This window comes from Poecilia latipinna, unplaced genomic scaffold (assembly GCF_001443285.1).
Source record: "Poecilia latipinna isolate Pla-1442-1.1 unplaced genomic scaffold, P_latipinna-1.0 Scaffold18, whole genome shotgun sequence".
NCBI classification, from domain to species: Eukaryota; Metazoa; Chordata; class Actinopteri; order Cyprinodontiformes; family Poeciliidae; genus Poecilia; species Poecilia latipinna.
In genome coordinates, this window is record NW_015112634.1 from 284,564 (window position 1) to 309,285 (window position 24,722).

At 39.8% G+C, this 24,722-nt stretch overlaps 1 protein-coding gene across 13 annotated transcripts in view; it reads right to left on the reverse strand.

Annotated features, from left to right (window-relative positions):
- Positions 1-3,359: 3,359 nt before the first annotated feature.
- Positions 3,360-24,722, reverse strand: part of greb1l (GREB1 like retinoic acid receptor coactivator) — a 59,056-nt gene continuing 37,693 nt past the window's right edge. For 5 of the 13 annotated variants that reach the window (XM_015034462.1, XM_015034426.1, XM_015034486.1 and 2 more), the window contains 28 exons: positions 24,243-24,389; positions 23,775-23,897; positions 21,244-21,381; positions 21,003-21,128; positions 19,940-20,077; positions 19,560-19,745; positions 18,727-19,026; positions 18,518-18,646; positions 18,110-18,244; positions 16,842-17,042; positions 16,127-16,307; positions 15,053-15,242; positions 14,073-14,209; positions 13,643-13,985; positions 13,097-13,212; positions 12,603-12,835; positions 11,853-12,418; positions 11,188-11,293; positions 10,285-10,431; positions 10,044-10,186; positions 9,790-9,951; positions 9,444-9,648; positions 7,727-7,889; positions 7,032-7,259; positions 6,813-6,954; positions 6,491-6,691; positions 5,948-6,086; positions 3,360-5,524 (listed from right to left, as the gene is read on the reverse strand). In XM_015034462.1, coding sequence (XP_014889948.1) covers positions 5,361-5,524; positions 5,948-6,086; positions 6,491-6,691; positions 6,813-6,954; positions 7,032-7,259; positions 7,727-7,889; positions 9,444-9,648; positions 9,790-9,951; positions 10,044-10,186; positions 10,285-10,431; positions 11,188-11,293; positions 11,853-12,418; positions 12,603-12,835; positions 13,097-13,212; positions 13,643-13,985; positions 14,073-14,209; positions 15,053-15,242; positions 16,127-16,307; positions 16,842-17,042; positions 18,110-18,244; positions 18,518-18,646; positions 18,727-19,026; positions 19,560-19,745; positions 19,940-20,077; positions 21,003-21,128; positions 21,244-21,381; positions 23,775-23,897; positions 24,243-24,389 — 5,189 coding nt within the window. In that variant the 3' untranslated portion in view covers positions 3,360-5,360. Of the gene's footprint in view, positions 5,525-5,947; positions 6,087-6,490; positions 6,692-6,812; positions 6,955-7,031; positions 7,260-7,726; positions 7,890-9,443; positions 9,649-9,789; positions 9,952-10,043; positions 10,187-10,284; positions 10,432-11,187; positions 11,294-11,852; positions 12,419-12,602; positions 12,836-13,096; positions 13,213-13,642; positions 13,986-14,072; positions 14,210-15,052; positions 15,243-16,126; positions 16,308-16,841; positions 17,043-18,109; positions 18,245-18,517; positions 18,647-18,726; positions 19,027-19,559; positions 19,746-19,939; positions 20,078-21,002; positions 21,129-21,243; positions 21,382-23,774; positions 23,898-24,242; positions 24,699-24,722 lie in introns of those variants that run through there. The other 8 variants (XM_015034502.1, XM_015034494.1, XM_015034471.1 and 5 more) reach the window with 7 other exon arrangements.

A 24,722-nucleotide genomic window follows, 5' to 3' on the forward strand; every position in this document is an offset into this window, starting at 1 on the left:
GATGATGATAAAAGATACACGCTTAAACCCAAAGAGACCGAGGAGAGATAACACTTTGCTTTCAGTTTGCATGCTAATTGACAGCTGGCTGTAGCTTCACATTTAAACAAACATGCAGTGTACCGATGACAATGACAATCTACTGATGCGATTTTGTTTCATCTGTGGGTATATTCTACATGCACTTTTATTTTAAGTTCTTTTACTTTCACGCATACCAAATAGTTTTACAAATGGAGAATATGGAGAAAATCTGATCCATGACAAGGAATGTAAAGTTGCACTATTTAGTTGGTACTACCATGCCTCTAACTGTCTAACGCAAGGCACTTATTTCCTCAGAGCTATGACAGTGAAAATCCTAAAGACTCAATAGAGTAGAGTGCGAATGCCATGAAATTTATTTTGTGAAAATGTTGGTTATTTATGTGGCTCTCTGGGCGCTTTATACAGCTTGAGTTAAATGAAGTAAAATGTGAGGACGTGGTTTGCACATTGGCTGTCTGAAGTGGTGTTTGCTGCTTTAAAGGATGTGTAGCTTGTATTGTTTCCAGCCACTTTTGCTTTCCTTTGCCAACAATGATCAACGGGCTGGCTACCATTAATGAGTTGGCATGGAGGAACTGAACACTTATGACTGGTGGCCAGAATTTCAGTAACAAAATGCATGAAGATAAATTGACTACGTTTTCCCGTTGAATTTTACTGTTCAGTTGTTTTGCAAAATTAGCGCGTGTTTCTTCATCATCACGTCCTGTAACTGTAGCACTGAAGGCAAGTTTGTTTGTCTTTTTCCTTTTCATTTATACTGCACTTAATTTTGTACGGCACACAAAAGAAGACGAGTAAACATTTGTTTAAACTGTGCAGCAATAAGATTTTAAATATAAAATCTGTCTATAGCATAAGTACTACTGTATTGACATTACCATCTTTAGTGTATTATGCTGTATTTATTGAATTATTAAACAAAGTCTAGGTCAATTTGCCTCCTGTTTCCTGTGCTTTTGATTGCTGAAAGCATTTTCTCTGCAATGTGGGTGGTAATCTTTCTGCGGTGGAATATAAACAATAACCACGCACCGTCCACAATTACAAAGTGAAAGACTTCCTCTCTTTTTCCACATAAGCCATCTCAAAATCACACTGAGAGCAAGGCATTTGACAGTCTGCCATTGGAGTGGGTTTACTGCAGCATTAGTGTGTGACTGCAGGGTCTCGCATCACAACATTAGCTTTCGGTCTCTGGAATTGACTCAATCCACGCTGGCTGGCTTAGCAGCTGATAGGATATGCATCACTGCAGTGGTGGATGTTATCCACAAAAGGCTAACTGTAATCCTGCAGTACTCTACTTACCTAAAGTGCAATCCCCCAATAAGTCCACTGACAGAATTTGGTTTTTAGCTAGATGGTGTAGGGAAGCATTTGGCTGAATTGACTTGAGTGAATTTGTTTTACCCTGAGGATAAAACATAATAATAATCTTGCTATTTGGTTTATGCACTACATCTCTACTGGTAGGGTTCATTACATTTACAAAGCATATTTGCTGTGTTCTTTGCTATGAAGTTATTACTGTTTTTTTTTTTGGCTTACTCTGTACAAAGCTGCAGTATGTGCTAATGTCATGAAACACTGGGGCTTACATAAGTCTTTCTTATCACACTAGCATTTAATACTACAACCATGCTTATGACCAAGAAAATAGCTGTGACCTGACTATTGACTGATGGTGTCGCATTCTGCTCAAATGCAATGCTATGAACAACTAATCATAAGACCCATTAAATTCAGCCACCCATATTTAACCAGTTAATACAATAATATTTGTTCTGCTTTCTGTGGAAAGCCCGCTTTCTTCATGATTCATGATCATCCTACAGAAGCTTATGCTGAATCTTTGCTTGGATTACCTTATTTTTGTTTTATGGTAACACAAAGCTACTCTTAAATCTAACAGAAAACAGCTTATGTTTGCTTAAGTGAATCTATTAGAAACAGGAACAAGACTGGAGTGTGATTAGTGTCTTTAAAGTGAAGTAGTTTAGCAAAAAATGTTGAACATCATCCATGAAATAAAAATACTTGCACATTTAATACATTCTCTAAGTATTTAGATGTAAAACAGTTTGAAAGTGTCAGGGTTCTTCTTTCTATTACTATTTAAGAAGCATCTGAAATCTAACATCTCTTACAATTAACCACTTCTTTAGCTTTTTGTCTTATAAGCACAATATAAAATGAGCAGAAACTAAAGTGCAAGGCACTTATTACTGGCCTGTCTTTGTCATCCTAATCTGTCAGGTGCGGGCTGAAAATAGTCATGTGTCATATCGCACTGGAGCTGTAGGTAGATGGAATGTGCTCTAATATTATCTCACAGGAGCTGAAATAGTACTGTCCCTGGACTGGCAATGCTCCTATGCCCTTGCAGCACTCCGAGAGAAGATTCCAGCAGACATTAAGAGACCATTTCTCTTATGTATGATTAGTGGGATTACTGTGCATGGACACAGTTTATCTGGAGATGTGTTGAGGAAAGAAAAGTCGGCGAAAGAGTTTCAGACTGAATAGGTGTGTATATTTAAACGCAAACTAAACTTAGATCCTAAAATGAACTTTGACAACGCTGCTGATACTTTGAACTTTAAATCCCATCAGCACTAAATTGGTGTGTCTGAAGCCCAACTAAGTAAAATGCATTGGAAATCGAAACTTAAAAAAAAAAAAAGAAAGATCCTCAAAGTTTGTCCTTACGTAAATATTAGGAAGTGAAAACAGTCATTTGATGCTGATTTCCATGTTTTGTACTTACTTTTACACTTTAATCCCTTTCACAGATTTGCTCCCAAATTTTGGCTCTTTTAATATTCCTGCTACTTCAACATCTGGGTCTACTTCAGATCTTGCATTATTCAGACAACATTTTCAGGGCAAAATGTTGTACCGTTCTTATCCTGTTTGAACTGATTTAATGTTAAACTTGCTAGAAAGCTAAGTTCCTAAACTTTTAGGACGTCATTGACAATAAACTGAAGATTTTAGCTGTGATTGGCAGCTAAGATGTTTAAACGTTAACATGGTAGATCAGACTGAAAACATTATTTTTGAGTAGTGTTTTATCTTTGAGACAAATTTTAGTATTGTCTTTTTGACATGGGAGGAATAACAGATGAGTAAAAAAAAGCCAAATAATTAGTTAAGCCTAAGCTTATGAATATTTTTGAAATTTGGTCGTTTACACCAAATTTGATCCAAATATATGCATTGTTACACCAACTAATTTAATTTTCTAAATCCTACATTTATTTTATTAGAGTGGAATTCATGAGAAAAGTCAAGCAATAGCAAAAGGAAAAACTCAGAAGTCATTTTTATTACATTCATAATTTTCAACAACAATAGGACTCTACTGTTATGTTATTCACAGCCAGCAATCACAATGGTAAACATGAGGTAGATCAACCAGGCACCAAGGCTACCACTGAGCTGCACAAGACATCGAGACACATTTCAGCGAAGATTGTGAGAGCAAAGTTGCATATTAAGTATTAAATTATTTAAAAAAGAAAAGGAAAGAAAGAAAAAAGAAAGAAAGAAAAAAATAATAATGCTATGGACCGAGTCTTATGTGTGGAATATTTCTGAGGGAGCAGTTGTTTGCTGTATATTATTCAACTGGTAACTTGAATCGTGCAAGTTCACATCTCCTACCCTCCAACAACATTCAGTATATCTAAAACAACATCCATTTGGGTTCCTGTGCAATGCCTTCACAGATGTTTTTGAAGAGGGCAGTGGCCCCCCCGCCTCAGAATGCAATCAAATATCTCACTTGAACATGATTATCAGTCCAAAATACTAGTTAAATAAATAAAGACAAAGAAAAAGCTCCTCTATGGACCTGATTTCCATTTGTTGATGATAACTGAACGAATGGACACAAAGGGATACAAACATATTTTCATATATATATCTAGGTAGATTTCTTCAATGTTGCCTTTTTGCAACATAAAATGCAGAAAGACACAACCAAAATACACTGGCAAAGAGTATCACAAGGCTAAAACATAACATCATAAACCGTCAGTCGGTAAGGGGATGACATAATATATTAATAATGTAAACAAAGATTTCAACAGTACAGTAGTTCAAATTCTAATCGTTCCTTCTTACTTTCAAACATTTCTTTGACTTGTATTTTTTATTTTATTTTTTTCTTCATTCTGATTGGTCATCATGACAGATTATTTGTGGCTGTGTAAAACAATTAAGGCATATTCTTATGACAACCCTGTGGAGAAATACACAAAAACACTTTTCAAGTATGCTTCTTTTTTAACAGTGTGACACCTTATTCTTCCTCTGATTACCCTTCCTATCAATTGCGGGGGATCAGCTCAAGCTATGCAAACAGCGAAGAAGCCAACTGCCTCTAAACACCACAACAGGAGCAGTCCTAGGCACAGTTAGAAGCAAAATAAAAGGCAGTGACGGAGCTTGATTATGACATTTTATTTCTCTGACCGTTCAGGATTTGAGTCAGCAAATGTCGAAATGCAAATTATTTACTCTAACACATGGGCTGCTCTTTCTGATTGGCATTACACATACGCAGATACACTTTTTTACATTCTTTAATAGTCGTAGCTTGTAAACTCCCTTAGCTGTGACGACAGAAATTAAGTCATTTGGAAAGTACGACAGCACTCACGGCTTCTTCTTGGAAAGATTATCAATGCCACATTCATGCTTTAGAGGCACAGTAGAAAAAGAAGAAAAAAACGTAAATCTGCTAGATTAATAGTTGCTTACTGGTCAAATCCCATTGGTAAAAGAAAAGCATCAGCTGCTAATAATGTTGGAAATTGCTTGTGACGCAGCCTCTGTTGTGATATCACTTAGCTATGAAGCGTTAACGAGCTTCTTGGAGTTTCAAAGGTTGAACTGGAAAGCAAATGGAGAAGGCAAGGTGCAGCTGAGTCTTTGGTGCCAACATAAGTTAATAAGCAGAGAGAAGAAAACATAACGCCTTAAATCCCTTAAATCTCCCTCAATTTGTAACCCTGAGATAAAAACATATGACCAGACTTGGACATACTGGATTTAAAGTTCATGGACAAATGGATCCCCATTAGTCCTGTATCGGATCCATATTTGCCTCAAGAAAACAAGCAAAGCTACAACTGAGCTGTGCTTCTTATAACCTGGTGGCAGTTTTCCTTAAAGTAAAAACAAGTTCAAGTGGAGATGAGTCAACAAGCAGGCATCAAAGGAACTGCTGCACGGGAGATCCAAAAGTACTCCTAACTGTGACCGAGATTCTCCAGCTGCGCAGCTACAGAACACTTGTGGGTTCAAACATGGCGGCCGGTCAGGAAGAAGAGGGGCCGATCCTCGCTACAGTTGGCCGTCTGAAACTCGTCCCGCAGACGAAACTGCCACTCATCCTCCAGCTCCAGGCGGACGATGGTCTGACGCAGGGAACTTCTGTCCTGGCAGATCACACAGAGGGTGGCGCCTGAGGGAAGAATCAAGGTTATCCCAGTGGCTCTGGAAAATATTCACACCACTTAAACGTTTTTTGTGCATATTTCCATGTTACAACCATACACTTGTAAGACTGTGACAACTGCTGTAGTACACTTAAAATGATACATGGTGTTCAAAATATTTTAAATAAATATATTAAGTATTTTTAGATTCAAAAAATGTGAAACGCATGATGTCAATTTGTAGCCTCTTTTTTTTCTGAGACCCAACTGTATTACATATGCAACCCACTAGATGTTTATTTGTAAAAACCAAAACCAAATCTCATATACCAGTCCTTCCACTTTGTATTATTACCATAAATAAATCCAATACATTGAAGTATGTGGTTGTAATTCCACAAAATAGGTAACTGTTAAAATTTCAATCTGCAAACATGGAGGCCTGTCACCTTTCAGGAAGCGGAAGTTCTTGAGGAGTCCGGAAACAACGAAGGAGTCACACAGGTAAAGTAGTAGGCCACTGAACACCAGACCCTGATGGTTGAGATTGGTGGAGTGTGGGCGAGAGTTGATGTAGCACACAGAAATCTGCAAAAAGAATGTAAGACACGTTATCACTGCCGCTAGAGTAAAATAAAGCAAACAAGAGGTGATACGTATTGCCTAGAAACATTCTGAAACCTGTGTCGGGAAGTTTCTGGGTTCATCAGAACAAACAACTGTGCAGATTGTGTGGAATAAAACAAAACAAACCAAAAAGAAGAAATGTTTACATAAGCAAACTGTTTGTGCTGAGGTTGTGCAAAGTCACAAATATGATCTCATATACAGAAGTTGCCTCGTTAGCATTCGCCGTCGGCACATGTGCTTGTAAGCAGGTCAGAATGTTCTTTGAAAAGTGACCCAGCAAAGACGTCTTGTTTAAAGATATTCGACAGAATGAAATTTTCAGATTTAGAACACAGATATAATAACTCCTACAATACTCTTACCTCTGGGCTGAGGTTGAGGTAACTATCGATGGACAGAACTGGGTTGTTTCTGTTCTGAACGGCTTTCGGAAACAGTCTGCGGCTGCAGCTCTGCAGGAAGTTTTCCAGCAGGAACTGAGCCGGGGCGTCTAATAGGGTCTGTTCGCTGTCTGGGGCACAAACGTACTGAGACGGGCTGATCGGAGCCTTGTTTTCAATTTCCTGAGGAGACAAAAGTAGGCTCGGCAGGGTGAGGTTGTGCGTTGCGGAGCAAAAAGAAAATGTACATATTTTTATCTCTTTGACAGTCAATGACGCTTCAAAATACAAACGAAATGCTCACCACAAGTTTCGGTTTGACTACAAAATCTTTCTTCCCCCCGACTGGAATGTGTTTTTTCATCAGGAAAAAGTTGTTAAAGCGGCATATCAGCAACCCGCTGCTGTTCACCCTCAGATTAAAGTCCACCTCCTCACAATCGTACCTGCACACGGCAGCGGTGACCAATAATCAAAACTACTGCACACGTTATTAACAGCTTAAAGGCGGACGTGAACTTACCGGTTGAGGTCATATTGAACGTTCTGCGTCAGGTCCACATTAAGGAGGACAAAGTCGTGGAGGTGACACCGACTGAAAGGGTCTTGGGGAGTCTTGTGGGCCAGGCTGCTGCTCCACTTGCGGACACCGCAGATAGCATACAGGGAGATTTTGGGTGTGTTCTCCATGTGCTGCAGCACTGTTTTCAAAGACACATTGGTGGTGCCTGAGCTTCCATCTGAGGTTTCACTGAGAAAACAAGTGAAAGGAAGAAAGGTTTCAACTTTAACAGGTCTGTAATTATCATAAAAAATGCAAAGTTTAAACCCCTAACAACACAATCCTGAATGCAATGTGGAAAAAAAAATGCAAACTGTGTAGCTATTTGGGTAAAATGGAAATAGGGTCGACAAAAGACAACTAATATCACCATCGCACGTCATCAGTTTGAATCATTTTTCTGGTGATGTTTAGTTTTTAAAGACTAGTTCATCACAGACAGGTAGTACTGGGGACTTCTCTACTGAAATCTAGCCAAGATAAGGCGGTATAACCTCAAAAATAATAATTAACAATTTGTTAAACTTATAAACTCCAACAGTCACCAACTGTCGAGACAAATTGCACATGGTTTGTTTAGCTTGTCTTTTCATTTCAGATATTGTCTCCCAATTTTGGGGTTGGGGGAAAGCAAGGTTATTCCAGCTCTGTTCTACCTTCCATCTGTCGGCTGGAAGGTGTTCCACAGCACACACGAGTCGTCCATCATGACAATGAAAGGCCATACATCTTGTCTCTTGACACCTTGCTCCTCCAGGCGGTTCCTCTCCAGCTCTAGGTTATGGTATGACAGCTCTTTGATCATGAAGCGAGCAGCACCTTAAACAGACAGGAGCCTATTACTCTGTGTGTCATTCATATTTGCTTAAAAGTACAACATCCAGAGGTTCCTCTAGCCATAGCAAATTGCTGATGGAGGCAATGAGTATGCCCATGCTGTCCTTAAATTGCATATGCATATACAAATGAAATGTGAGCTATTGCAGTTTAATAAAAAGCAGAAAGTCACAGTTTTTATGGCACAGAACACAGTTTACGTTGCATGTGTGTACAGCACAAACAGTTTGTCCTGAATGAGAACACTGAGAGGGAGCCGCGCTTTAGGGGTCAAGGTGACACAACTGTGATCTGTCAGGTCGCAGCTTCGCTCTGCTGCACCTCTTTCAAGCAGAGCACACACTTGATTGGCTGCTCTTCAAATCACCTTATTATGCCATTGATGTTGTCATACAGGGCGACTTCCTCAGATTGGCTAAAAGAAGCTTTTACCCTTCATCTTTACAAAAGATGCTCAAAGTCACAAGAGTAATAGCCAATGACCCCACTGGCCTACATGCTGCGGTTATTATCAACATGATGGGATGTAAACAGAAAGGTTGAGAAACCTACAAGCCACATTCATATAAATATACATATATTTGTATTGTATATACAAATATACAAGAGCTAAGTTCCTACACTTAGCTTATGTAGGAGTTTGTAGAGGTATTTTCAAATGTTATCTTAATATTTTTTTCTCTGTGTCCTTTAATTTGACTATTTATCTGCTTTCAATACTCTTCTGCATTTAAAAGATTCAATAGTGATTAAAGAGATGTGTCCGTATCTGTGGCATAATATACTGTAATTTTACAGCACACTCCACATTTATTGGTAAAGGTCTATAAAAAGCCATAAAATAAGATTATTTTGTTGAAGCAGCATAACTCTGAGAGTTTCAGAACAATGTAACCTAATGCTAAGAAAGTAATTTCTCAACAAAATCAACAGTAATGCGATAAATGGCCCTCCTAAAAAGTAGTACTGATTAAGATTAATTAGAAAAGTACATGACTACTTTTTAATGGATTATACACTTCACATTATAACACAAGGAATAATACTGTCATGCAAAGAATAACTGAGTAAATATAAAAATCAGTCCTCAAATGATTATATAAGAAAGTTATTCAAACCAATCTGAGGCTATGTTAAAATGTAATGGCTCCCCTTGCTCAGTTAACAACTGCATGAAACAATTAGGATTAACTTCATTATTTGGAAAACTAACGAGGCCAAAAGATCTCAAAAAGTAACACACGTTTTGATTATGTTCTTCAATCAACAGAAATTGAAGAAAAGATGAGAATAAAAGTCACTGACATTTATCAAGAAAAGAAAGAGCCCAAAGAGACTTACTGAAGAGGACAGTAAGTGAGGTACAAGTAATTTCCCAAACTCACTGCTGCAGTGACGAGCAACAAGATAATGCAAGTTAAATACAAACTAAAATTTTAATTTAAGGTCTTCTAGACATCTTTATCAGCATGGGAAGTAAGTGTTTCTCACAGACCCCTAAGTTTACTGGTCTTGTTAAGAGGGTACGCCGCTCACCAACTCCGGCACTGTTGAACATTGCTGGTAAGACGAGCAGGATGTGGTTGGGCCAGTACTTCCTGTAGTGGGGCATTTCAAACTGTTTGACCACCAGGATGTGCAGATGAGTGGCGCCCTCCATGGCGTGGAAGAGATTGAGCAGCCCGTGCTCTTGGCGTCCGGTTGTCGGGGTGAAGATTGGACTCTTCAAAAGATCAGGGTTCTGTGCAGAAGCATGAAGACAAATGAGTATCACCACTTCTCCCCATATAAGACCTTGCTTGATCATACATTATGCTGATGACATATTTGTATAGTGAACTTCTTTTATCCGTCTACTAGCCGTAGAGACGGATTATCTAACCTTTGTGGAGACGAGAGGCAGTCGTAAACTTTCCAGATGGCTCCCCTGATGACTGAAAACAAAGTGCTGCTCCTTGGCTTTAGGAATGAAGAACTGGAGCTGGACCTCCTCTCCCAGCATGGATGAGCAGAAGGTAAAAGCGTGTAAGGAGCACTCCGACAGCTATAACACACAAATTCAATATTTGTAGAGAGGAGATTTTAGAAGATGTCTATTAATCATAACAGTTTGAAGGAAATCTGCATGCAGCTCACCTGTGTAGTAGGAACTGCCTCACAGTATTGATGACACTGCTCACAGTGGTGAAAGGCATTATGGGCAGCAAACCGGCTTAGACGTATTGACTTGGTCACTCTCTTGCCTTGTGTTTGGTTCTCTCCTTCTTTCTTAAACTCTGCTTAACAAATTGCATTGCATGTGTTTAAGGTGTAGCACTTACATTACAAACACTTTTGAAATGAAAGATTTCAACTCTTTCAGTATAAGATTCCTGACCTTTAATTAACTTTGGCATCTTATCAGAGTAAACCGGGCTGGCCTTCCTGAATTTAGGATCTCTGGGATTGGGGTCAAAGGACAGCTTTCGGATATCCTCAATGTCGGGCCACTGCGTGTTTGCTGGAGTCGTAGCATCTGTAGTTTCTGCAAGTTACAAGTGGGAAAAACATTTGTTAGTGATACCTGACAGTATGGTGGGAGCCTCTGTTATATATATGTTTGAGCTTTCAAACACAATTTGTAATCGAAGATGATAGATATACATCTTGTAATATCATACTTACTAAAGAGAAACTGTAATTGGCTAAAATCGGTAAGAGGACAAAGCTTTACGATCAGAAAGCTTTCACAAAATTATGGTCGGTGAATCTCTGTTCAGCAGCTACGTGGTTCAAAGTTGAACATCAGTTATCTTAATGTGATTTTTTGCTGAGATATCCTTGAGTCCTTCTTGATACTGGACATCAAACTTATCAACACAGTCAAAATCTAAAAGCATCCATCACCTGAGAACAGCATCTTTCAGAAAAATAACATCTTCTGGACAAATTAGTGGACAATCTGTAGCTTTTGACTGTCATTTGATGTTTGAGTATAATAAAATGACCTATGTTTTCATTTTGACATTCATTGCACTTTTTTAATTTTTCTTTTACATATTTTTAAATGAAACAAACAAACAAACAAACGAAAAATTCCAATTTAAGGATGTTGCTGTTTATTTAAAATTTAGTATTATTTACCAAATGACAAAGAAATGAAAATTCTATATGCCTTCTGAATGACAGTTAGAAACCATGAACAAACATGTAGTTGTTGCCATTTTCACCATCATTTTTGAAGGAATAAAAAAAAAGAGAAAATGATTAGAAGAAATACAAAAGTCCTGGTGGTTCTCACCTGCCTCCTCGTCTTCTTCGTCATCATAAACATCAACCTCAAGCAGTCTAATGAGCATACGAAACAGGATGCGTAGAAACTGCAGGTAGGCACCAGTTTTTCCCACCTGACGAAGGACAAGAAAACAATGTGTATAATTGTGTAATAACTCACATATGTCTAAGTGAATATATAACAATTTGCAAGCATTTGAATTTAAATCGAAAGATAATATTGGCACATTTTTCTTCATTTACACCATAGGCCACAGAGATGGTACCTTGCAGAAGCATTCATAGACCTTGAACTTTTCACATCGTGTCTGTGTATGCCATGGGGTATTTAAATAATAAGCCAGCAAATGTCTATGTGCAGGAATACACATATATGCACAGCTGTGAAGTCAGATGAAAAGGATCCATGGCTTTCCAATTTTTTTTTTTAGATACAAATCTGTCATGTGTTATGTGATTTGGTAACAAACTGGCTTTAGAAGCCAACTAATTAATAAACTAACACAAGAAATTGTGACTGAAATGTGACAAAATGTTTAAATCTTCAATGGTAATTGCAACTTTTGACAAGGCACCTCATAATTTCTTTAATAAAATAAAAATAAATTATGAAATAAATCAGACATTTCCACAAAACCTCTTTTGGAGGGAACATGCGTGTGTTTGTTTTACTTGTGGCGGTCCGCTGAGGAGCAGGCGTCGTGGATGCGGCACAGGTGGTGCTTCATAATCAGCGTGATGCTGCCTGGCAACGGTCCACTGGCGGTAGTACAGGCTCTGGTCTGCCCCCTGCAGGTTCTGTGTGATGAGCGGCCTCAGCGGACTGCTCCAGGACACATCTGCGTGAGGCAGGAGTGAGAAGGAGCTCAGCTGACTCCCCGATTCCCCTGACAGCAGGTTGTACGCCGCCCGTGACAGGATGACTGTTCGCGGCGACACCCTGGAGCACTTGGACGCTCGTCCGCACTGCGTGGACTGGCTGGGCCTCTGTGTGGAAGAGGAAGAGGTGGAGCGGGAGGATGAGGAAGAGCTAGAGTAATTGGATGGAGGGACGTTGGGGGCTTTCAGAGGGTTGGAGGAGAGCTGGCTTCCCAGAGAGTCACACTCTTGCTTGAATCCTTCGGTTAGTGTGGCCACATCTGAGGTGACGAGGCCTTCGGGTTGGGAGGTGGAAGTGGAGGGCTTCTGGAACGAATCGGCCAAGTCAGATGAACTGACTCCATTCTCCACCAGCGAGCCTTATTGAGGATGTAGAGAGAAACAGAAAATAAAGACTACGATACAAAATCTTGAGCTGTAAAATGTCTAATGGTTTGTGAAACTTATTGAAATATCCCAAATTCGGCACACTTTGTTTTCTGTCACCAGATGTAGTTAGAGTTTGTCTTTAACATGACATTCTAGCATTTCTCAGAGACTCACCAGATGTTCTGGTCGCAGCGCTGCCGTTGCTCTGAGGTCTCTCCAGCTCGTCCCCGTCATTCAGGCTGCCTGTGGTTTTCTCTCCATCTGATTCCCGAGGAGCCGTAGAGGTCTTGGACTCCTGGACCAGATCTAGAGAAACATAGGTGCAGGCAAGACCCACCTCCTGCTCCAGGGCAGTACGGGTCAGGTAGCTGGAGTCTATCAGACGCAAGTCCGTATATTTCAGAGACCTGGAGGGTCAGAATTGTGACGATTAGACATTTTATTTGTTTTATTTGCTAAGTTTCTACAAGACTTTTATTCTGAAAAATAATTTAAAACTAAAATAAATGATCGGAATTATGAAAATAAATTTTCTAAATCACTAAAATTGATTTATTTTAAGTTAAAAGAAAGTGCATGGCATCGATTCATGGCTAGATCAAAGCCACTGTGGAAATCAGCTGTCTGTGGTGATGTTTCACAGCTTTATGTGTGAAGAGTGTGAGTACCGGGGGAAGGTTTCTCCAAGTGGGTCTTTCCCTGTGAGAATGATGATACAGGGCAGCCCCTCCAGATCCTCATACGTGTGTGGTACCCATTCTTCATTCTCACAGCCTCTCCACGTCTGCGGCAGAAAAAAAAAACACCCATTTTTTGCAAAAATGTTTAATTCAAATGGAAGAACATAAACACAAGCATTCACAGCTTTTTAATATTTCCAGTCCAGTTTTATGTGAGGAATATGAAGAAAATATTTAAGTTTACAACCTTTCACAACTAATGGGTTCTTAGAGGTTTATTTTTAAACTGCAATTTATTGCAAATGTTGCCATTTTCCTTGAACTTGAGAAAACTTTGCTGAAGCAAAACCCAACCCCCCCACCGCCCCCCCCCTGGGTTTTATGCAACATGACAAAGTGGAAAAGAAAAAAAAAATGTTGTAGTCCAATTTTCAAGGTAACCGAAACAAACTATTTTAAAGAAATCAACTCCAAAATGCTCTGACAAGCCGCCATAAAGAGAAAAACAGTGGTTCTGATCTTATGTTTTCTCACCCTGAGGTTGTTGATGAAGTTTCTGGACAGGTTGAGTTCAGACGCTGGGCTTCCCAACAGTACTGCGAAGCACAGCTGCAGTCCCAGCTTGTCCCTCACATCCTCCAGTCTCTCTCGGGCCAACATCGCCAGCTGCAGCGAGGGGACGCGCACCAGCAGCATGTGGCCACGGCCCTGGGAGCCCTCTCGACTTGGAGCGTTTATCAGGTCCTCCACCACGGCCAGGGTCTCCGGGGTTATGTGATCCCTCAGGGACGGGGAAGAGGTCAGGGCCATCATGGCCTCTGTGTATTGCTGAATCAGCAGGTAGCTACGAATCACCATGCTGTGCAGGTGAGGATGTCTGGGAGCCATGTTGGAGAGTTTAGCTGATTATAATGATTAATTGTTCAGGTTTTTAAGAGAAACTGTTCCTTGGTGTTAGCCTTACCTCTCTAAGAGGGTATGAACCATCTTCTCAAACGCATCATCGCAGCGCAGGATGGGGCTGGCCACGCCCCACTGCAGGGAGCAGCTGTAGTCCCTCAGGCCAAAGTAGACCAACGCATGAGGAGGTTGCTCCCTCTGCTGGAAAAAAATGTTCATAACAACAAAACAAAAGTGAATGGCCAGAAAACTCCTTACCGAGTATTGCTGTATTTTTTTTTTTCAAACAGTAACTTAGATCTCAATTTTGTGGAGTTAAAAAGCAAAGCACAAACATCCCCTATTTCCTTTGACAGTTTACTGTGAATATATATTTTAGTCCAGCAGGTGGAGTAGTTGAGCCACAGGCGGAAAAGTGACAACTTCTGTTGTTGTAAACAAAGGGTTTTTCATTAATAAGCTAAATAAAATAAAAAAAATTATATCTTAAATAAATACATTAATTAAGATCTTACCTTTAAATGAGGGTATTATTTAGTTCATAAAACAAACATTAAAGTCCATTAATATTTGTAATATGAAATATCTAATGTAAAAAGGCCAGGTTAGGATTCAAATCCAGGACCTTGTCACTGCAAGGCAGCAGAGCTACCAACTATGCCTCTGTGCAGCCCATATAATAATAATGACACTAATAATTGAGTAAGTATAGGAGCTTTGGATGCTAGTCAGAAGGAAAGTGATCATTTCCATATTTTAATAAAACCAACATTTTGAAAAGGAAGATAATAATTTGAGCTGGTCATTTAATTTAATGAATAAATAGAATTACTGAGAAAGCAACTTTTCTACAATGCTTAATAACAATTTATATTATACATTTATATAAAAAAACTGGCACTGAAAGTTTTACATGATAAATGAATAAATACATAAATAAATAGTTAAAAATACAGAATGTCACAACTTAAAATGTTATTCGTTATACCCCTACTTCAGTGTGTTTCCGATAGCTTTCTGATGTTGTGAGGACAAACAACTTACCAAATGGTCACTGGATGGCCAGTGAATTTCATTGTGGATGCTGATGCGGGACTGGTGGGTCTGCAGGGTGTAAGGGAAGCAGCTGACCTGCAGGACCAAGAGGTTCATGGCGTCCAGGACTTCCTGGCAGTTCACCACCCGGTCAGCCAGACCCTGCAGCTCCCCGTGGCACACAGAGCCCGACAGGGCACTGGAGATGAAGGTGCATCGTGGAAAATTCAGAATCTGTACATTTCTACTACAATATGCAACAAGTTTAATAAAAGCAAGTCTGATGTGGGCCATGGACAGGCACAAAGCTTTTTGTTCCTGTTGAATATGTTGGTGCAAGGGAAGATAGTCCATAAACAAAAGTTCTGAAAAACAGAGAGTAATATAAGCCCATGTTTCTAACAACATGATGCAAATATCACTGGGTGTAAGAAGCGTTCTCAATGCAAAAATTATATGTGACGGTCTACAATTATGTGGAAGACTGCTGAATTAACAGTAGTCTAGAATTTAAACTTCTTTTAGAAAAAAAAATTATTTAATGTTTGAACGGGTAATGTGGAGACGTACATTGCTTTTAGCTTAAATTTCTAACCGTAATCAGCCTGTTGATTAAGTGGAGCAAACGATGATTTCTACTGCTTTTCTGACTTGCAACAAAGAACTGAGTTCATATAAGAGCATATTTCCTCTGAATGTTATTAGCCATATTTCCTCACCTCTGGCTGTTATTAGCTCTAGATTACAGCTGTTCTGCAATGTATTTACTTTGTAAATAGCTGCGTATCCAAATTCCCCCAAACACTAAATGAAGTACAAGTGCCAGAGATCTTTACCACGCATTTATAATGCGTAGTAAAGTCTATTTTATGGAAATAGACTATAAAACTACTTGCCAAGGTTTAATAGCTTTCAAGCGAAAGTATTGGTTTTCATTTGTTGCAGCTGTCCGCTGATTTATTTAGGGTTTAAGATGGACAAGGTTGAATTTCCAGTCATAACAGCTTTATTTTCACAGTCGGCCCTCCAAACTAAGAAGTGGTTTATCAAATACTTATTAAGGACTTTGAAGGTGTTCATCACCTTGTGAGGTCAACGTGTGAGTTGTCATGGATGAGGACAAACAATGTGTATGGGTTTTGCTTCACTTTCTTCATGAAGGCCTCCATCTTGGTGTGAACATCAGCGTCTAGACGCACCACATACTTCTCTGATTTCTGTTGGGCTGTGGACGTATCTTCATTTCCCAAATCCACAAGGACTCCTGAGCCAAAAAACAGACGCTTACTGAAAACAGGACTTGATTTTTTTAAAACTGTGATGTAACAGCTTCCATACAGCTGTACATTTTTCATGTTTGAAATGACTCAAATTGCCCTTAGTCCTGAGTTCATTTAGTTAATGTTTAAACTATAAATACAAGAGTTAAGTTTGAATTTTCCGGGAAACCTGGAAAATTTCCACTGGGATTAAGGGGGAGAGAGATGGTTGGGCGGATGATGGAAGAGGGAAATTGTTAAGGAAGATTGCTTAGGACTATAGAAAGATGGAGAGAGGGAGGAAAAAAGAGAAGTAATAATGACATTGAAGGAAATAAACATTTTCCATATGTTTTCCAAACCTTTCCAAGGCTGGAAAATACATAAATATAATTCCACATTTCTCCACAGTTTACTAAACAGTGTAGGAAGTGTGTTATTGAAATCTGAAGAAAAAAAAAAAAAAAAAAAAAACTGCAGTTCAAAGGAAAGAAATTTTAAAACGGCTTTTGCGACAGACATTTTCTCCGCGACATTACCTGATTGTCGGATGCGTTGGGCCGTCTGGTGCACTAGAATGTGAGATGGAGGAACCAGAACCAGAAAGTCCACTTTACAAAAGCGACCTAAATCCAGATTCTGGGTCCCTGAATCAGCGATGGAGCAGACTTGGGAGAGAAGACTTCGAGCCACAGTCAGCTGGGCCGGATAGATCTGAAAGACTCTATTTAGGAGCTCCACTGCAGGGGAAAAAGAATGAGGCACTATATGGTAATATACTGCAGACCGACCGACCTTCCATCCATCCATCCATCCACCCACCCATCCATCCACCCATCCACCCATCCATCCACCCATCCACCCATCCATCCATCCATCCATCCATCCATCCATCCATCCATCCATCCATCCATCCATCCATCCATCCACATCCATCCATCCATCCATCCATCCATCCATCCATCCATCCATCCATCCATCCATCCATCTTCTTACATCCTTGTCCCTAGTGGGGTCAGAAGACTGAAGACTATATGATTCTTATTTTATATTTAAGCTTAGAAGTCAATTTATGACTTTAAGAAAAAAAAATACATGGAGAAAAATAATATACATAATAAACATGAGTTTTGTCAAAAAAGACTCTGATAAAGTAGGTAAATTTATTCAGGATGATGAAAAACAAACAAAAATATTGGTGTAAATTCATGAGAATTTACAGTAAAGATTTAAAATTTAAGATAAATCACTGGTGTCCAAATGTTTTGAGTTGACAGCTCAGCTCAGGACTTTGTTTCAATTAAAAATGATGAGTGATTTTTGTGAATTCTGTTCTTTTTCAATGGTGATCAATGAACTGATGAATTATCTTAGGTAAAAAAAAAAAAAAAAAAAAAAAAGGTTCTCCGATGGTTGCCTTATTTTTGGGTCAAATGTTTTCTTTTTTTTTTGTTGGCATGGGAGATGTCTTAGTTTACTCCCAGCAGCAACAAAGAAAATGTTTTACAAAAACCTTTGCTATCTTTAGCCAAGTTTTAAAATAGAGGGATTTATCTATGTTTTGGAGAACATTATGTGTACCCTCACCACCAGCCACCACAACAACTAATAATTAACTTCTAATTAATGGTCTAATGTTCATTTAGTTCACTGTCACATAGATCCAGACAGAAATTGTAATACATTTCAAAACACCGAGGTACTGCTTGAGTTGAGTTGACTTAGCGATCAAATGGCTGCTGAATTCTGGTCGGAAACAAACAAATTCAATTAAAATAAAGTTTACTAGCAAGCAGAGGAGTCCAACCTGTGTCTGGTGGTGGTGACATGCTGGCAGGCTCCTGTGACTGGATGTTCTCAGTGACATCGCCCTGGAAGGGCTGGATGACCTGTCCTTTCCGTCTGCGCTGATATCGTACGAGCTGCTTGTCAAGATTGTCCCCTGAAAGAAAAAAAAAAAAAAAAAGTAAAAACAGTGGCCATAATGACGCAGAGGAGCAAGCACAAGTTGAGCATAAATGTGATACACCGGACTCTTTGTCCTGGATCATCTCTATGTTGTGCAACGAAGCACTCAAACTGTTTTATTTATCTTATGGAGAAGAGCAGCTTGTAGATTTGACATGTTTACCTATTGCAATAAATAAATAACATGACTCAATATAGTCATATACTTAAGCAATAAAATCTGTCTCAGGCAGACAAGAGAACCTACCAAGAGAGGTTGTTTTGAAATGAGATGCCAGGACACCGACTTTCCCTGTGATGAGTTCGTAGCTGATTTCCTTCAGAAACTCATTGGTTGTGAGCATTCCTTCAGCTAAAGCGCGTGCTTGGTACTTTCCTGAAGGGGTAAACGAGTGTTAAGATCAAGCTGTGTGCAGGCTGATCGTGAAACTGTGAAATGCAGTGCTTCGGACTCACCTAAAACAAGCACACAGAACTCGTTGCCGTTCATTTTCGAGGCACATATAACGACAACGTAGGTTGGCAGGCGCTGCTGATGCTGAGGACCCTCACTGAGAGAGCGCAGGGACTCAGAGATCCCCTCCCCCAAAGAATTGTGGGTTACCACGACCTGCACGCTGCCCCCGGAGACGCTCGCTTCCAGTCGAGCCAGCCATGGAAGCTGGGATGGGGAGATGGACGGATTCCCAGGACAGCACAGCATGGCCTTAAAGACGATCTGCTCCAGCTCCTCCCTCAGAGGAATCTGGTTTGGAGCTACAGAGGAGGTTGAAATGAAGAAATAAACTTCACCAGGTTGAATTACAAAATCAAATGATTTCATTCCCATAATTTGCCTCAAAAAGTTAATTCATTGAGTAGGTATATTACACGGATTTGGATATTTTGAGAATTTATTCATTTTATGTTTTACACGGATAAGCTTAATCCAGAATTTTTTTACATTTTAATATTTTACAAAGACCTATAAAGTAGGAGCTTCGATATAGAAATAATAGGCTATGTTCCAGTCATCTTTAAAGAAGGAAGCTCCTCACAGAGCGTTGCATCCAAGTCTGTCGATGAAAAGTTCAGCAGTAGAAAAAAAACGGAATAAACGACACTATTAAAGAAAACTGAGCTGAACTGAAGATTTAAAAATATCACTTTGTTTGTAATTTATCTATGAAACAAGATATTTGCCATTCACAGCACATTACTTAAATAACTTCTAAGTAATATTCAGATTAAGATGATGTGAATGGTGCTTCTTTTTTTGCTACTTACATATTTAACAAACAGATGCTTACCTAAACGTGCAAGATACTGCAAAGTGAGCAGGATCATCATCTCCACACTGAGCATCTGGCTGCTGTGGAGACCCAATGTCTCCAGGTTTTTTTCTGTCAACTGGCTGCTCTTATAGCAGCTGACCAGCAGGGGGCTCACCACTATATTGCCAACGTTCCCATAGAAATAAGGTAAAGTGCCATGCCCTAAGGAGAAACATTGCCATGAATGAAAGAATGAAACAGTGGAAGTGTTTGTGTTCATAAATAAAAACCCTCCAAAAAATGTTCCCTTCGTGCACATGTACAACAGATGTCATTGTTTCATTTTGCTTGCTTTGCCGGACAGAGCGGATTGAATGTGTTTAGTATAAAGCAGATGAGTGAAAAGAAGCTTCTACCAATGAGGATGATGGGACGAACGCCTGAAGAGTTGAGGAGGTTTTCAGGAACGATGACCGTTTCTCCTGCGTTGACAGGCTGGGGCTGAATGACGCCAGCGGCCGGCGGCTGAGGAGACGACACGGCTAATACAGAACCTGGCGGATAATTAAGAAGAAGAGTCAGTGCTCGCACATATAAAAATGATTATTGATTACATTTATTTGACAGCTGCAGATACGGCGACCATTTTGCTGTTTTGAGGAAAAAGAGATAGAAAATGTTTTTTTTTTTTCTGAAACACAGCAAAAGTTTACACGTTTCTCCAGGAAAAGATCAAAGCAGACCCTTGATGCGGTTAAAAACTTTACACTTTAAAGTCAGTGAAAGAAAACTAAAGAAAACAAGTTTTTAATTAAAAAAAACAACAAATGAGCATGCTTATATGTTGAAAAGCACGTCAGGTCAATGTAAAGCACGGTAGAGGATCTGTAATACTGAGGGTCAATTTAGCTTTGAAATCCTTCTCTTGCTGAAATATGCAATACAAACACATTTGACTTGACTCTGTCTGATGTCTGACCTGGTGATTTTTTAACTATTATTTCTTGCAGTGGGATTTTTCCACACTGAGAGAAAGTACTAAAAATGAAGGTTTGATTATTCCAGATTTTTACTGTTGGAGCTAATAATAATAATAATAATAATAATGGAGCGTGATACAGTTGTGTGTCAACTCCTATTACATAATAACTAGACAGCTTTACCCAAGAGTAAAATTATCAACATTATTTTGGCACAGAGTAGTCCTGCTCTATCTCCATGGCCACACAGAGTGAATCACCCTTAACAACCAGAGGAGCTAAGTGACGTCAGGGGAAAATCATCTCCGCATGGGAGGGATGGGAAGCCACAAGAGGGAAAGACAAAATCTATGTCTGTAAAAGAAAAGAGACTGCGCTCACAGGGTCACAGACAGACATTTGGACAGTGAATGAAAAAGCTTTGTAGAGCAATAATAGTCAAAAGTAGAATCTATTTTTTTTTTTTACAAAAAAGAAAACATAGGGTTGAGAAACAAACCTGGAGAGCCAACTACTGGGCGAATCGCCGGCACAGGGACGGCCGTTGGTGGGACTGGGACCAAGGTGCTGGGATGCCAGCTGCGATGGCGCTTCTTCGGAGGACCGGAGTTCATTGCAGAGGATACTGATCATCAAACAGAGACAAAAAAAACAACGTTACATACAAATACAGCAGATCAGAAGAAAGACAAGCTGAAGATGAAAGAAGAATAACAGGGAGAAAAAGAAAAAGAACCTACCAGGACTGTCTCCTAAATCAGGAGTGCGATACCCCTGAGCCTGAGGAACCAAGGAGACCTGCGAGGGGCTCAGCAACGAAGTGTGCACATCAACACCAAGGCCGTTCGCTGGACCGTTCACCCTAAGAGCCGTGGGTACTGCAGGCACACGCATACACACAGAGCACGTTGAATTAATAAATCACATACAGCACCTTCCTAAAGTATTCAAACCCTTCAGAGGTCTGAAAAATGTTGTGAGCATATATATATCAAAACCACCCTGAGTAGCAGGGTAGACTTGTCTTCATTTAGCGCTTTAGGTCTTAAGCAGTTATATTTCTATCAGCTTTTCACTGACTAAAATGTTTGTCCAATCTTCTTTCGAAGTAGCTCAGGCTCAGGAAAATTGGATGTGAACAACAATCAATTTTTAGGTACTGACAGATTTTCAATAATCGTCTTACAAATGATTATGCTTTGTTCTAAACTATTCTGAAAATAAGCTCAGTGTTATTCTCCAGGCGAAACATGAATCTCTGCCCCAGTTTCAAGCTTCCAACAGGATTTCTTCCTGCGTTATCTGGCTCCGTCCGTCTTCCCGTCAACTCTGACGAACTTCCCTGTCTTGCTGAAGAAAAGCCTCCCAGAGCAGGATGCTTTTACTGAGAGAGTTGTTATTTTTGATCCCACTACAAAGGGCTTTCATCTGACAAAAGTGTCCGCATTGAAATGTTTATTGTCTTTCCCTCAACAGATCCAACAATTATGCCTCTCTCCGGGGAAGAACAATTAAAAGCAGCTGCCCTGTCAACTGATTCTCTCACCTGAAAATTCATTTGACCTGAGAATTCAGCTGTAAAGTGACAAAAATGTGAAAAGGTCCAAGAGCCGCAAGTGCTTTTCCAAGGCACTGGAGTAATGCTGCAAGCACATTCTCAGTCCTTAATGGTAACATAATGCATAGTCATTTGCACAGATTATTGCATTTCTTTTAGAGCTGCATAATTCGCCTGTTATGGCGGCCCTTCCTGCATAAAATGCTTACCAGAAATAGAGTCTAGCTTATCAACAGTTTGCATCACAATGTAAGAGGGAAAGCGGGGGATGGTCACCTAACTCCCTAGCAGCAGTCCCATGCCTGCAGGTCAGGGTCTCACGCTCTGTTACAGCCTATTAGGCAAAGGTTTGTCAACATTTTCCACGCTGACACGACTTCATGTCCTGTGACTCTTCTCACAAGACCCTACATGTGTAAAATAAATACCTTAACGCTTGCATGAATCGGCGTGGCAGAACTGGACAGTGCACTAACCTAAACTGCCAGATTTCCCCATGCAAATCGAGCGAACTTTAAGATAAGCAAAGCTGTTATTTCTGGTGAGGATGCAAGAATTCACCACATTTCCTTTTTTCCTTTCTTTAAAGGAATCTGAGGCACTTTTCAGTCATTAAGTCCTCACCCTGCCTTTTGGCTAACACACCCACCTCATCTGCACCTGTTGCCACTATTTACACTCAAGTCACACCCAACCTGTGGCAAAAAAAAAAAAAAAAACTGACAATGATCGTGGACTGCTGAATCAGCTCTAAAGTAGCAGAGTTGTGCAAAAAGCTGTTAAAATAACGAAACAATTAACAGTAAGAAAAATGGAGCCTTATCCACGTCTAATGATTTTAGTTACTTTCTGAAGCCTTGTTTTCTATTTGCTTTAAAACAACTTTTGTCTTTTTTTTTTTTCCCACTGGTCAAACAACCACTTGACAATTTCTCCTCCTTCATTTGCTGTCAGCTCTGCCCTCTGTTAAAACACCAGGACACGGCAGTGCGTTTCTATTAACTTAATAGTGCTACATAAAAATTAACGCTAGTTTCATTAGTAAGTCCAGGACTCACAAACAACGTCCTGGACCGAAGCCATTCAACATATATATGAACATATTTTCCTTGAGCATGTAATTGTCTGCAGAGGATAAACAATAAATTTAAATGAGTCAGGACTAACAGTGGCTTATTGATTTCCTATACATGCATGTCTGTTACGATAGGACATTTTCCCATCTCATACGCACCGTGCGTGCAAGATGCTGCAGCACCAATCATTATGTGTAGCCTTTGCTTGTCAATATCGCAACCTTGTAAAACGCCTAATGGGTAGCAAGGCCTTAAGAAAAATCATTGCAGCGTTTCTTCCTCCAATATTGATTGGTGTGCACGCACACGCTTGTGTTTATGTGTGCAACTTGATTTGGGAGTGTGTCTAAAGAGGCCGGAGCAGAGGTTAATCTTTGGCTTATGGTCAGCAAACGACTCCTTTTTGATGCACCACATAAAGCGACTGCCTGTAGCTAAGCAACATCTTTTAGTGTAACGACGGGGCCGCTCAAGTGTCGGCTGTGTACAGGTCGATGCGGTAGCTCAAATCCTTTCAAATGTTCAAATAAAGTTTGGGTTTCATTGTGTTTTTAAGATGCAAATGTATATCAAAATACAAGGTGAACTGTTAATAATGTGGGGAAAAAGTTATTCAAACTAGGGAAACAGTCTTTACCTAATGGCAACGTTTTGTTTCCGGGAGTGGAGGCCAGAGGTTTGAGGAAACTACAGTCCCTTCCGAGATCCTGACTGCCAAAAAAGACAGAGGAAGCTTGTGCCATCCGAGTGGGCGGGGAATCTAGAGGTGAAAACAAAAAACGGTTTGAAGAAACTATTCAGAACCACTGTGTAAAGTTGAAGTGTGAGATGTTTTGTTCATAATCTTACTGTCTATAAAACATTTAGAAAGCTGTAACATTCCTCCATTCTTCTTATTTATCCAGTAGATGTCGTTGAACATAAAAAATAATTACGAGTCCCACTGGTGAGACCAGACCAAAATCTTACAAAGTCCTGGACGGAAGCTGCTCAACACATGCAACACAGTGGATCCGTTCAAACGCCAGGCTTCAGTGAAACTGAGTGTGTCTGAGCCAGATTTCTCCTAGCAAAAGAGTTTAATGCTGCAAACACGCAGCCTCACCTGAGAGGGAGAAGGGGGACGAGCTGTGTCCACTGGTGCCACCGTTTTCTTTGCTGCTCAGAGACGAGGATGAACTCGGCTTGGAGGTCAAGACGCTGCTGGAACACTGGCGGGTTTTGCTGTCTAGGAACGCGAGCAGAGGACAAACTGTACGTTGTTGCACATTATTAGTGACTAACTGTTTTGTTTTTGAGCAATAAAAACACACAGCATCACTTGGAGCTCTTTATTTAATTTCGAGAAAGTAAAGAAATAGTTTTTGCATGTGCAAAAATGAGTAAAGTTGTGCATGAACTACTTAAAAAAATTAACATAAAGGAATTTTGTTAATCTTCTATTAATTAAACATACTAAAAGATGTGTGATTTTGCATGAGGCCCAATCTCAGCTGCAGCCACCAGTACACAAAATGTTTCACAGACATAGGATGCATTTATCCAAAATAAATAAATAAATAAATAAATAAATAAATAAATAAAT